Source organism: Hibiscus syriacus, unplaced genomic scaffold, assembly GCF_006381635.1.
Source record: "Hibiscus syriacus cultivar Baekdansim isolate YM2019G1 unplaced genomic scaffold, ASM638163v2 tig00111812_pilon, whole genome shotgun sequence".
Taxonomy (NCBI): Eukaryota; Viridiplantae; Streptophyta; class Magnoliopsida; order Malvales; family Malvaceae; genus Hibiscus; species Hibiscus syriacus.
In genome coordinates, this window is record NW_024063187.1 from 474,943 (window position 1) to 489,926 (window position 14,984).

The 14,984-nt window shown below is 36.5% G+C and overlaps 1 protein-coding gene across 1 annotated transcript; it reads right to left on the bottom strand.

The window, feature by feature from the left end:
- Positions 1-10,992: 10,992 nt before the first annotated feature.
- On the bottom strand, positions 10,993-12,581 carry LOC120171120. Its single transcript, XM_039178908.1, has 2 exons — positions 12,500-12,581; positions 10,993-11,399 (listed from the first exon to the last, which is right to left on the bottom strand). Exons 1-2 carry the CDS (start codon positions 12,579-12,581, stop codon positions 10,993-10,995), a joined length of 489 nt encoding a protein of 162 aa, XP_039034839.1.
- Positions 12,582-14,984: the final 2,403 nt, after the last annotated feature.

A 14,984-nucleotide genomic window follows, 5' to 3' on the forward strand; every position in this document is an offset into this window, starting at 1 on the left:
CTAACCATTTTAAAAATATTTAGGTAGGTCAGACACCATCTTATATGATTTGCGTTTTACTAGAAACGTGTCGGGTTTGGGAGTCGGTTACGATCAAAGAAGGATTAGCACCCTTGAACCGCCCTTTCAGTACTAATTTATTTACCGGTTGTCTTTAATTGCGAAAAATAAAAAAATTTAAATTTAAAAACCCGATTCGAATTACTTACCTTTGATCAAAAAAATTCTCCTAAAAAGAGCCAAGAATATTGTCATATTGTAAAATAAAAAAACTAATAATAGAAAAAAAATTAATATAATAATAAAACACATAAAATGGATAAATAGAGATAAAAAATAAATAAATATTAAAAGAAATAAATAAATAAATGACGAAACAAAATAAAATAAAATAAAATAAGGAAAATGTAAAAATAAAAATATTAAAAAAACCAAAATAAATAAATAAATAATGATCAAAATGCCAAAATTAAAATAGCGGTGGCTAAATAAAAAAAGTATGAAAAGAAAATAATGTCTGAATTAAAACATGGAGAAATTCCTAGGCCATTTTTGATTAAAACATAAATTAGGGACTAAAACGAAAACATATTAAGTTCGAAATCCAAATTAAGATATTGTGAATTAGATTCAGTGACTAAAACGTAAAGAGAACAAACTAAATGGACTAAAATTAGAATTCACCCGTAATATTTGAAGGACCATAGGGAGATTTTACCCCCAAAGTCCACTTTCACCTTTCACGTGGGATTTGCTTAATTTTCACGCAAATTGCTTGAACCTTTGTGCGATTGAGAGCAATTTTCTCTTCCATTTTCTTACATTTCTAGCTTCCCTACACTTTGCTAAACCTTCCACAGCACTACTATTACTAACATCCTGCTTTATAAAACCATATATGTCCATAGGTGGTCCTGACTGAAATGGTACTAGTTCATAGTCATCGATTCCTCTGCCCTTTTCCATTTTACCATTCAAAGAAGCGACGACATGTTGAGTGGCAAAACTTTCTTCTAACCTTCAAGATGGAAAAGCACCGCGAATGCGTTTGATCACGTACACGGGCAGAATCTGGGAGCTTGTTGAGGAATTTGAGAACTAGATCGAAGAAGATGCCGAATTGATGGGGTTTAGTAAATGGTTTATAAAGAGAAAGGGTAAGACCGATGCTTTAGTTCTGTTTCCATTGTTTCACCAAACACGGAGCTGAACGAGCTTAGCCTTCAAGCTTTTGAAACCCCTTTCCATAAATATCGATGCTACAAGGAATATGGTTTCCCCCTCTGTTATTTGCTTTTGCTTTCACCGAATGTTTTCCCCCTTTTACCTCGTCTTGTATGTGTATTTATAGTGCTAATCCGATTTTAGACTCCCATTAGGACTGAAATTTTTGCTTTGCTTGCGGTTTGTTGGTTGTTGGCTAGGATTCGGGTGATGTGGAGGGAGGCATGAGGCGAGAGGATTCTTCAAGTTGACCGTGGAACTCGGTTGGCGGTTCCTGCTGTTGTTTGTTGAACGTCGGAAAAAATGAGGCTTTGACCGAAAAGTCAAAAATTAGTGTCTACAACTGCCCTTCTTTGTCCTTTTTTGTGGAACAAAAAATAGGACAAAGATAAAAAGACACGAATTTTCGTTTGGTGGAGTTGAAGAACAACTCCCTGTTGAATTGGGTTATGGATGGCTCCTCCGTTGCGAAGTCGAGTCCATCTTAAAATGATATAGAATTGAAATCGTAGTTCGGATTGTGGCTTCTCGTTACCAAATTGTAGTCAACTTCGGTCTTCTGGAAAGTAGTTCCTTGACTCCACCATGTGGTTGATAGGCCCTTGAGCTGAACGAAATCGAACTCAAATGGTCTTCGTTGACAGATAGCTTTTCTCGACTTAAGCTATGCTGTCGGAAAATAGTTCTTTGTCACTAAGGCATGACTAATCCAGATCTTCTTCTCGACTTGAAAACCTCGACTACAACCGGACAATAGTGCGATTGATGTGTCATCGAGCTGAATGGAATCGATCTCGACAATTTTGTAGATAGATAGCCCTTCTTGCCTCGAGCTATGTTGTAAGTTTTATTTGCCTCTGAGCTGAATGTAATCGAACTCGAAGGTCTTTGGATGGCAGATAGCCCTTCTCGACTTAAGCTATGTTGCAAATGATGTGCCTTGGAGCTGAGCGTAGTCAAACTCGAAGGTCTTTGTGTTTCAAGAGAAACATTTTCAAAGGTTTTTTGTGTTTCAAGAGAAACGATTTCAAAGGTTTTTTTTGTGTTTCAAGAAAAAATGTCTTCAGGGAGGTAAAATTTTGTTTCAAGAGAAACATATTCAAATGTTGGTATTTCAAGAGAAACTGTCTCAAGAGAGATAAAACTTTGTTTCAAGGGAAACTGTCTCAAGAGAGATAAAATTTGTTTCAAGAGAAACTGTCTCAAGAGAGACAAAACTTAGTTCCAAAAGAAACTGTCTCAAGGGAGATGAAATTTGTTTCAAGGAAAACGTATTGAAAGATTTTGTTTCAAGGGAAACTGTCTCATGAGAAACAAAATTTGTTTCAAGGTAAATTGTCTCAAGGGAGACAAAATTTTTTCAAGGAAAACATATTCAAATATTTTGTTTCGAGGTAAACCGTCTCAAGAGAGACAAAATTTGTTTCAAGGGAAACTGTATCAAGAGAGACAAAATTTGTTTCAAGGGAAACTGTCTCAAGAAAGACAATTTGTTTCAAGGGAAACTGTCTCAAGAGAGACAAAACTTTGTTTTAAGTAAATTAGTCTCAAGCAAGACGACCCCTTGTTTCGAGAGAAACAATATCAAAGGCGATCGTTAATCTGCTTGTTCCTGCATGTTAAAGAAATCCTTTTAGAAGCTGTAATCGTTGACTTAAGGAAGTTAAATCTGTGGATGATATGCTTGCTGTGACGCTAAATCACTTTATCGGGCACGATATCCTTCTTTGTGAAGTTGAAATCATAGATGACTCATTCGTTGTGAAATTGAGCTTTTAATTGGATTCATTGTGAAGTTAAAATTCACACTTGTAAATTGCATCTCTTTCGAGTTCAATATATTTCACTGTGAAGTTGAAATTGACTCTAAAAGTTGGAAAATTGTTTGTTGAGTCCAATATCATTCGCTGTGAAGTTGAAATTGGTTATGAAAGCTGCAAAGTTATTTGTTGAGTCCAATATCCTTCGCTGTGAAGTTAAAATTGACTCTAAAAGCTACAAGAGATTATGTATGCAAAAATGATGAATATGATGCTCTTAAGTATGTCTAAGATGCATGCAACATGAATTATTTCTTGTTTTGTCTCTTAAATGGAGCCTCATTCTTTGTCTGTTTGTTTCTGCATGTGGAGGAAAAGGCCTTCAGAAGATCTGATAATTCGCATCAGGATGTTAAATCCCCAAAGATGCCCCAATATTCGATATTGAATCTTCAAAGATGCCCCAATATTCCTCATTTCTTGCTTCAACATTGATTCTAAGCATGAGTTTTGTGTCTGAGAGCCACATGTCATTTACCAAGATCCACTATAGAGAGATTGTCTTGTTTGAAAAAAAAAAGTTTCTTTCTCTTTTGTTTTCAAAGTTCTGAAAATATCAATTAAAAGAGTTTCGAAAAATGTTTAATCAAAAGTTTTGAAAATATTGCCCCTTTCACGGTTTTACAGTCGAGGCGAATCATAAAACTAGAGTTCATTGGATATCAAAGAATTAATTACATTGTTAATCCTTCAATAAATTATAGCTATTTGACAAGTGCCAAGATCAAAGTTATCTTTGGAAAATGGGTAAAAAAAGTCTCAGGTTATTGTGTTTGGTCAAAGGTTTGGCATTTTTGTTTATTTGATGCTCAAAGGTTTGATGGGGTAGCTTGTATGCTCTTTTACTGGAAGTGTTCTCTGGCTCCCAACTATCATGGTCACGCTCGGATTGTGCGATGCCTTATCAAGGAATTTGTGCGATCGCCTCAGCTGCACAATTTTTATATTCGAGCCGCCTTTTCAGGTTTTCAACTCGAATCCTCCTTTGGTTTCAAGATGTCATTCGGAATTTACGTCTTGAACCCCCCTTTGTTATTTTTCTCTATCATGCATTAAAAATTTAAAAAAACTTTTTGCAAATAAAGATTAATCTTGACGGGCGAGATGAAATATGAAGATAGTCTATTCTGTTTAGAAATCCATGTATGATTAGAAAGGACTTTTAAGGCACGTAATGTAGGCCATGGTTCATGGTTATGAAAGAAAAGGATAAATAAGCCCAAACAAGTGTTTCAAGGTATTAAACCAAGGATCAATTCATTTTGATGCCTTCAATCCTGTCTTACTCAATTTGAATCTACTCGTATGTGTTTCTCTTGATTTTCTCTAGATATCCCATGATCTTCGAGTGAAGTGATTCTGAAATGATTGTGCTTGATCAATCTCATAATTTAAATCTCGAACCGTCATTTGAATCGAGTGAATCTTTGCATATGCGCCTTGTCTTTTTTCTTCTTCACTTTTTCTTTGTTTTTGTTTCTCTTTTTTATTTTCTCTTTGCTTTTTTCTTCTTTTTTTTCTCTTTTTTCTTTTTGTTCTGATTGGATCTTCGCACTTGGCATTTGGTATCTCCTTTGGTTTGATGTCTTCACTCACATAAGCATATTTCTTCCACCTTGCCCCCAGTGTGGAGGGTGATCCTTAGTTAGGGTTGAATAAGAAGAAAAATACTATAGGCTCAAAAGGGGACACAAGGGATATATATTTTCTCAAGTTGTGAATGGATGAAAAAAGAAAGACGTTCATCATTTCATACATTGAAGTTTTCACAGAAGAGGTATCCCCAGGGAGATAGATTTTCAGGATTAATTTTATTTACATGAAAACAGTGTAATTAATGCATGATAGAATTATTTAGAATGAATCCTTCTTTCTGCTTCTTGCTCTCAACATGTCTCAATGTTTAGGCTCCCTGCGAGATGCTCCAAGTTGTTTCTTAGAAGAATGCTCATGCTCAAATGAACAACTCAATGCCTTAGGTTTTAATGGTATAAAAATGTCAATTTTGAGTCTAAAAAGACAATGATGTGATTTTATTGACTCAAAGAAATGTATGTGTATGACTCTTTGTGCATCGAAAAGATAAAGACAATGTTCAAAAGTTTCAAAGGGTGGTAATATCAAAATCTGGTCTTTTGGTAATGACCATGAATTATTCTGGGTAAAGAATCAATGTATTTTATTTTGGGTTTGAAACAGGATAAGAAAGGTCTAATCTTGCCATATGTCAAAAATCTATAATTCTTGAAGAATTAAAAAAATCTTTAATTCATTTAATATTCGAAGAACTAAAGATTAAAATTTGTTCAATTATTCCACCTTAGAAGGTAGCATAAATTCAGCCGTTTAAAAGATTAAGCAAACATGAAAGATCAAAAACGTGTTTAAACAAAATAATGATCTCAGTGCAAATGGTAGATGCAATGCCCAATTCTTCGATTGTCCATGCCCCTAAATCCATCAGGTTTTGAATATTGCGCTTCAGTGCCTTATAGTTCTCAGAGGAATGTATGGAGCTTCTTATGTGATAACTGTACACAACTTCAACACCGTAGCCCTTAGGATATGGGGACTCTTTTCTCAGATTATCCTGGCAGGCTTAGTCCTACAATCAGCTGATCAGGCTCCCACTATACTGATTTCAATTTTTTCTTTAATTGTTAAAATCTTGCTTCCATGTGGTGTCATGTGGTTAAGACCACTTCATCAATTCTTCCATGAAGAAATTTCATGAAAATACTTAAAAATGAAATGTAGATGCAGAATGCAAAAATGCATGAAATGTTCAAGGCATTGATCCGAAAACATGTCTGTTATTATAAATAATCTTTATTGGGACAAAAGAGTTTTATCTTTTAAGAGACAATAAACATATTTAAAGGTACAACCAGACTAAATCCTCTAGACCCCAAAACAAGTTGGCTAGTATTCTGCCTTCGTCTGTCACCGGTCGAATACTATGTCGAACCGCTCCAGCTTCTCTGGCTAAACCGTGCAAGTGTTGAGTTGCTTTTTGTACTTATTTCAAGGAGTCTCAAATGACTGCATCTCTGGCTTTCATATTTTGTTGAACCGTTTCCCGACGAATAAGTCATTGGAGCCCTCCATCGAAAGGAAATATTTGAAGTTTACTTGCTTGCTTCTTGAATTCCTCAACCATGGCCTCTAATTTCAGCTGTCGTTTTGTCACCCTGCTCTTGTTGTCTTTAAAGGGACTATCCAGGTTAATAGCCTCTTTCGTCTTGCCCCTGCAAATTTTGCCAACTCAAAAGGTCGACTTTTGATGTGCTAGGTGTAAATCCCAGTCTGTTCTAAGTCTTTTGCAATGCAGCATAGTGGCATATTTTTTATTACGGGTACCACGCCTTCTTGGTTGAATTGTTTTGCAAATTGTCTCTCTAACCATAGTCGGACCTCTGCGTTTTTCACCTCTTGTATTACAACCCTTTTTTCCATTAATGCAAATTATTTAGGTTTAACGAGCACATTTTAGTGGATCAACACCTATTTTGAATGATGTAAATAATAAAAAAAATTAAAAAACAATGAAAGGAAAAAGTTAGTGAGATAAGGATAATAATGAAAATAAAAAATCCTACCCAACATGATATCTACCCCACATGCTTATTATTCCTACCCGGACATGATCTCTATCCAGAAGTCGATTTTGAACAAGTCCTAACCGCATAAATTTCTAGTTCGCATGCTTTGAACATAAAGTAAAGCAGGAAATAATTCAGACATCCTAGGGTTTGAAATGAGGTTTTGGGGTGGGCTCTAATTCCCTGTACTCTCCCGGTTTAGGTTCTAAAATAAGGTACCCGAGTTCTCCTTGCTGGTGCCCCCTTAGGCTTGCCAGACCCTTAGTCCTAAGCCCATTACAAGCTTGTGTGGATTAAGTTAAACTCGAGAGGATACATTCCCTTATGCTCGTACGGTGAATAAATTCACACAAAGACATAAGGTATATGAATCCAAAAGGCTACTTGCTAGGCCCGCACGGAGAATAAATTCTCACGAAGGTGTCGTTTTCACCCCACTTAAATAGGGTTCAGAGCCCGGGTATAGAGCTTGAGATGAAAACTTTTGAAAATCTAAAATCATTGAAAAAAAAACGTCAGTACAACTATTTACTTGAAAAAACAACAACAAAACCCTATTCCCATATACAATGGGGTAAGGGGGAGGTAAGGTAGTAGGCTGCCCCCAACGCCAAGTTGAGAGAAGCTTCCGTGGAAGACCTCTGTCCGTCAGAAAATTAAAAATAAAGATAAAATACAATGCATGTATAAATAAATATATAAATACATAGTTGAATAGTCATTATATGTAGTCTTCATATGCGCATCTGTAATGGAAAGTAATCCCTGCAAATGAGTCTCTGCGTAAAAATCTCTGCATATAGACAGAAACGTAAGACCTGACAAAATTTAAAAAGAGGAAACATGATAAGAAGGATACACAGAAGTGAAGTCACGATAGCAAGCAACGAGAAGGAATAAAGTCAAATGGGTTAAAACCTAATCTAAGGCAACACTACTCCGCTACCCTAGTTCTTAGCCTTCATACATTCCAATTACAGAGACATAAAAAGTAGTAGTCATGGAAATTACTACAAAGGCATTAAAAGAAGACATATATGATACACTCTATGGATGTGACACGCACTACTCGGCTACCGTGATCTTAAGTCTCCATACTTTCCTATCAGAGGTCATGTCCTCGGTAAGGGCTAAATCCTTCAAATCAGATCTCAAGCAGTCTTCCCACTTCCGCCTTGGTCGTCCTCTCCTTCTGGCACCGTCGACTGTAATCGACTCTACCCTCCTGACTGTATCCGACGGTTGTCGCCTAAGGACATGCCTAAACCACCGTAGTCTACCCTCCCTCAATGTTTCAGATATAGACACCACCCCCAAGGGCATCCTAATAGCAGAGTTTGGTGTCATGTCCCACAGAGTCTTACTATATGCCCATTGAAGCATTCTCATTTCTGCGGCCTCCATCCTCCTTACGTGATCCTTCTTGATTGCCCAACATTCTGATCCATACAGCAGCGCTGGTCTTATTGCCATTTTATAAAATTTTCCCCTTAAGTTTTAGAGGCACCTTCTTGTCACACAAAAATCCAGTAACAACCATCCACGTTAGCCATCCTGCCTTTATACGGTGTGTAACGTCATCATCCACACCCCCATCTTTATGTATCATAGACCCTAGGTACTTGAAACAATCCTTTAAGGGGAGAATGTGTCCTTCTATGCATACTTCGACATCTTCATAGTTTTGGTTCCCACTGAAGTTTGAACATAAATACTGTCTTTTCAATATTGATCCTTAGATATTTTTCTTCCTAAGCAGTCTTTCAGGTAGCCAGTTTACTATTCAACTCAGTTTTTGTTTCAGTAACTAGGACAATGTCGTCAGTGAAAAGCATACACCATGGAACACCGTCTGGTGTCGCACAATAGATGTCGTCCATAATCAAGGCGAAGATGTAAGGGCTAAGAGTCGACCCCTGGTGGAGTCCGATTTCCACCGGGAATGCCTCGGTGTCACCAACTGTAGTCCTGACGTATGTAGTAGATCTATAGTACATATCATAAATCACCCGGATATAAGCAGTTGGGATCCGTCTTGTTTCCAAGGTCTTCCAGATCGTATTGCGGGGAACGCTATCATACGCCTTCTCAAGGTCAATGAACGCCATGTGAATATCTCTATTTTTTCCCTGAATTTCTCCATAAGCCGTCGAAGTAGATGAATCGCCTCCGTAGTAGACCTACCTGGCATAAAGCCAAATTGGTTTTCTGAAACCCTAGTAACCTGTCTCAACCTAGCCTCTATCACCCTTTCCCATAGCTTCATGGTATGGCTAAGTAGTTTAATACCTCTGTAGTTGTCACAACGTTGGGGATCTCCTTTATTCTTATAGATTGGTATCACCGTAGACTCTCTCCACTCCTCTGGCATCTTGGCAGTCTCTAAAATAATATTAAAGATGTTGGTCAACCACTTGAAAAAATCGAAGGTAAATAATTAGAATTGAATAAATAAATTTAAATTTACTATTTTCACTTAAAAAGACAACCGAAAATTAATTATGGCCTAACTCACTTACCTGTCCCCAGCAGAGTCGCTAAGCTGTCGCGACCGTCTTTTGGGTGGGCCTCAAAATTGGGCTTCGACGTGATTAATTGGGTTAGAGTCGTCACCGACCATTTTAAAAACATTTAGGTAGGTCGGACACCATCTTACCTAATCTGCATTTTACCAGAAACGTGTCGGGTTCGGGAGTCGGTTACGATCAAGGAAGGATTAGCACCTTTGAACCGCCTTTCGATACCAATTAATTTATCGGTTGTCTTTAATTGCGAAAATTTAAAAAAAAAATTAAATTTAAATTTAAAAGCCCGTTTCGAATTACTTACATTTGATCAAAAAAATTCTCCTAAAAAGAGCCAAGGATATTGTCAGATTGTAAAATAAAAAAAAACTAATAATAGAAAAAAATTAATATAATAATAAAACAAATAAAATGGATAAATAGAGATAAAAAATAAAAAAATATTAAAATAAATAAATGACGAAACAAAATAAAATAAAATATTAAAAAACCTAAATAAATAAATAAATAAATAATGATCAAAATGCCAAAATTAAAATAGCGGTGGCTAAATAAAAAAAAGTAAGAAAAGAAAATAGTGACTAAATTAAAACATGTAGAAATTCCTAGGCCATTTTCGATTAAAACATAAATTAGGGACTAAAACGAAAACATATTAAATTCGAAATCCACATTAAGATACTATGAATTAGATTCAATGACTAAAACGTAAAGAGAACAAACTAAATGGACTAAAATTGGAATTCACTCGTAATATTTGAAGGACCATAGGGAGATTTTACCCCCAAAGTCCACTTTCACCTTTCACGTGGGATTTGCTTAATTTTCACGCAAATTGCTTGAACCTTTGTGCGATTGGGAGCAACTTTCTCTTCCATTTTCTTACACTTCTAGCTTCCCTACACTTTGCTAAACCTTCCACAGCGCTACTATTACTAACATTTTGCTTTATAAAAACCATATCTATCCACGGGTGGTCCTGACTGAAATGGTACTGGTTCATTGTCATCGATTCCTCTGCCCTTTTCCATTTTACCATTCAAAGAAGCGACGGCATGCCAAGTGGCAAACCGACTAACTTTCTTCTAACCTTGAAGATGGAAAAGCATCGCAAATGCGTTTAATCACGTACACGGGTAGAATCTGGGAGCTTGTTGAGGAATTTGAGAAGTAGATCGAAGAAGATGCCGAATTGATGGGGTTTAGTAAATGGTTTCTAAAGAGAAAGGGTAAGGCCGATGGTTTAGTTCTGTTGCAATTGTTTCACCAAACACGGAGCTGAACGGGCTTAGCCTTCAAGCTTTTGAAACCTCTTTCCATAAATATCGATGCTATGAGGAAGATGGTTTCCCCCTCTGTTATTTGTTTTTGCTTTCACCGAATGCTTTTTTCCCTCTTTTACCTCGTTTTGCATGTGTATTTATAGTGTTAATCTGGTTTTAGACTCTCATTAGGACTGAAATTCTTGCTTTGCTTGCGGTTTGTTGGTTGTTGGCGAGGATTCGGGTGATGTGGAGGGAGGTGCGAGGCGTGAGGCGAGAGGATTCTTTAGGTTGACCGTGGAACTCGGTTGGCGGTTCCTGCTGTTGTTTGTTGAACGTCGGAAAAAACGGGCTTTGACCGGGAAGTAAAAAATTAGTGTCTACAGAATGATCATACATGAAAAAGGAAAAGAAAAAGAATCCATAGCCACCATTTAAAAGATGACGATAAGTTGCAGGTGATGTTCGAGCCCTTATATATCCAACCATGAAAACCTGAAGAGCATCCTCTTTATATGCTCTCTTCGCCAACTCCTCCATTCTTTCTTTCTTCTTAACTTTAACAAACATCGCCACTAAAAGCAACCCCAAAAGAAAAGCCCCCAAAGCAGCTCCCACCGAGCATCCCACCACCAGTTTCCATTGCATCTTCTTCCTCACAGCCAACGACTACGGCGACTTCACCACCAAACTGGCCATGCCTGCTTGCCACACAATCGTTGGGTGATACTTGGTTCTTCAATGTTACTTTTCCATTTCCTTCAAAAGCAGCACACAATGGCAAGAATCCTGTGATGTTGGATGCCTTTGTAACGTTGCTGAAATCGATTTTAATAGGTTTGTCAATGGCAAGAATCCCAAGCTCGAAAGGACTACCAAAACTCATATCACTGTCGGCATTATAAGCGAGGAGGCCTAATATTGGTGACACCTTATGACCATTTTTAACAGTGTTAGTGGTATGGACTAGACAACAACAATAATGATAAAAGATCGGATTATGCCAAGCCAAAATGAAGGGGACTAAATCCGTGAATTAATCATAGTATAGAGATGAAAATCAAAATTTAACCATTTATAATGATGAAAGTTCAAACCGCTACCCTCCATCACAATGCACCATCCCTGAATTTCCATACATTTTTAAATAAGTTTTCCTATAGCAACAACAAATTATAGTTAAACTGTTATTATACCAGAAAAATAATATAATACTTATAAAAAAATTAAGATTAAAATGATAAAAAAATTAAATACGAAGAATGAAATTTATTGAATTGAACAAAATAAAAGAAATATGATAATTTATGGAAATTTTTCATTAAAAAAACAATGGATGTAAATTCATAACAAGTGAATGATACTTGTTTTGTCATTGCCATGAATCTACTTCTGACTATTCACTTGTTATGTTCTACATTTCATATGATTGTCATGGTTTTATTTAGAGAGTGATAAAATAATTTAAAACGGCAAATTACATACCTATTATTATGACTGCCAATTACTCTCTTGTCATCTCTCGTGTCTGCTCTCATGCAACGACTAAAGAAGAGTTCATCTCATTCAGAATGCAATAGTATGTAAAGAAATCCGAAGTGCTACGAAGCCAGGAATGAAATATGAAAAGAATCTCAAAACCGCAGCCAGGTTGTGGGTCATTGGAGGTAAATGCTGCTTCCAGAAATAATGAAGGCTGAATGGTAGTCACCTAAAACAATTTAAACTATGATTTGGTGAAATGCCCTATGTTACTCGGATTCAAGTGCGAGTGTTAGATGTGAATATGTGCTGAACACGGGTATGTTTAGATTTTTCTAAGTTTTCCATGCATTTGGAGGATCCTTAGAGGGTCAAATCCGGACATGGGTATTTCAAGGAAATACCATCAAATACCTATATCTTTCCAGCAATTTCAAAGTAAAGCAATTTCAAGGATATACAGAGACTTGCGCGTGAATATTTTACATATTTATTCAAGACGAAATTGGAAGGAATTGATGAGGAAATAACGACAGCAGTGACACCTTGTATAACAGAAGAAATAAATGAAAATCTGTTGAAACCTTTCAAACAGGAAGAGGTTACAAGGGCAGTGAAAGCAATGAGTCCAATACGAGCAGCAGGTGAAGACGGACTAGGGGCCATTTTCTATAAACGCTTCTGGCACATTGTGGGAGCCAAAGTAAGTGACTAGTACATAGGATTGCTCAATGACGAGCATAATATGGAGGACATAAACCGAACTCATATTGTACTAATTCTGAAAGTTAAGACACCAAGTAGACTAACCCAGTTCAGACCGATTAGTTTATGCAACGTGGTGTACAAGATCATTTCAAAAATGCTGGTTCGTCTAATGCAAGACTATTTACATATATGCATAGACGAGGTTCAAAGTGCGTTTGTGCCAGGGAGACTGATATCAGATAACATCATCATATCCTACGAACTGTTACACTCATTCACATGAAAGAGGAAAGAGGGAAGGAAAGAAAAGGCTACTTCGCTCTAAAATTGGACATAAGCAAAGCGTATGACAGGGTAGAATGGGATTTTCTTTGGCACATGATGGACAGATTGGGGTTTGATGAAGAGTGGATCAGGAAAATCAAAAGATGCGTAACTACAATCTCATATTCGGTTGCGATGAATGGTGAGGCAGAAGATCCTTCCTACCCCCAAAGAGGATTGCGGCAAGGCAATCCATTAAGTCCATATCTCTTTCTCATTTGCAGCGAAGGCCTCTTAACCTTATTCTGAAAAACAGTGAGCACTAACACGTTCCAGGGTGTAAAATTGAACGGGTATGCCCCTCAAATCACTCACCTAATGTTTGCGGATGATTGTTTAATATTTGGGGAAGCCACAACAAGTACAGTAGGGAAGATAAAGAATTTACTTCTCAAATATGGGAAATGCTTAGGCTAGGCCATAAACTTGGATAAATCCGAATTAGTTTTTAGCACAAACGTGATTGATGCGAACAGAGGAGATGTGAGGAGAATACTGGAAGTATCAAGTATTTCCAATCTTGAACAGTATCTTGGGCTCCCTAGTTTGGTAGGAAGAAGGAAGAAACAAGATTTCCTAGCGTTAAAGGAGAGGAAATCGCAGATTCAGAAAAGATGCTCTACAAAAGACTGTGGGCAAGTGAATGTCACAGAAAAATAAAAATTCAAATATGGAAATTCTGTCAAGATTTTACCCCCACAAATCATATGCTCCATTACAGACGAATCATGAATAGTCACAGGTGTCAGTCATGTCCAAACCAAAGTGAGATAGGAATTCACATTATCAGGGATTGCACACCAGGAAGCAGCATTTGGGAAGAACTACAGTATTGTTGGCCAGAACAAAGCACACAGTGGAATTTTAAAGAATGGTTTAGCTGGGTATTAAAAATTATCCAAGCAATAAGTATGCATAAATTCTAGTATGCATCTGGGCGTCGTGGCATGTCCAGAACAAAAGGGTACATGAAGAAAAAATATTAACCAAAGACGAATTAATCACAACCATTCAAAGCCAGTGCACAGATTTCAAAATGGAGAATACAAGACTTAACAACCAGAAGAAATCAAACCAAACACAGAGAAGTTCCAGTTCAATAAACAATGCATCAGTTTCATAAACGAAGAAGAAAAAGTTCACATCTATGAAAACATACCTAGTTTTTCAATGAAAGATGGATAACTCCTTAGATTTTGAATGGGTTTAACTACTGCAACTCAAGTGAGCTCAAATCTGGGTACATTGAAAAATAGTTGCATCTCAATTAGTCCCACGAACCCATAAAAATTAGAAAAATAATGGGCAGATCAATGTAGTAGTAGAGAAAATACAGAAACATGTAGAAAATATCAACGCCAGAAGCAAATACCTAAAAGGGAGATGGGAGACTAATATGCCAGAAGCAAATTGAACGCCAAATCGAAGAAGCAGAAGATTTTATTTCAGCCAGAATCAAGCAGGGGTATTTTAGACAACGGAACCGAGAATAAGAAAATATCTCGAGAGACGGGGGATTGATATTCCCGGGAAAAGAGAAAAGAAATACCACTGTTGGTATTCATTCTTTCCTTGCACTTGGGAATGAAGCTCATCCAAACATGGGTATCGTTACTCGAAAAAACCATTCCTCTCAGAAATGAAATATGACGTGAACCAAACGGGGTCTAAGCTTTTCCATAATCCCATTGACCCTGTAGTTTTGTTGACAAAAAACCCTTAAATTTGATGCAATTAGATAATTTAATGTAATTAGAAAGTTTAATATAAAAAAATATTTAAATTATATTGTTTTTCATTTTTTTCTAATAGATGTTTAACATTTTCAACGTTAACATTTTAATTTTTTGGTACGTTACAATCATTAAATATTCGTTAAAAATCAATCAACCAATCAATGTTGAACACATGATTAAGTTTTTAATTTGCTTTCATTTTAAAAAATAAAAATCATTTTTTATTAAAAAAATAAATTTTCTTAATCTTTAAAAATATATCAAAAATCATAAAACTCCAAAATATCTCTAAAATATCTTT

Coding starts and splice junctions, on each gene's coding strand:
- LOC120171120 (XM_039178908.1), bottom strand. CDS start 12,581: ATGGCCCCTAGTCCGTCTTCACCTGCTGCTCGTATTGGACTCATTGCT. Junction 11,400..12,499: donor AACCTCTTCCTGTTTGAAAG/GTTTCAACAGAT, acceptor GTTGTTGTCTAG/TCCATACCACTAACACTGTT.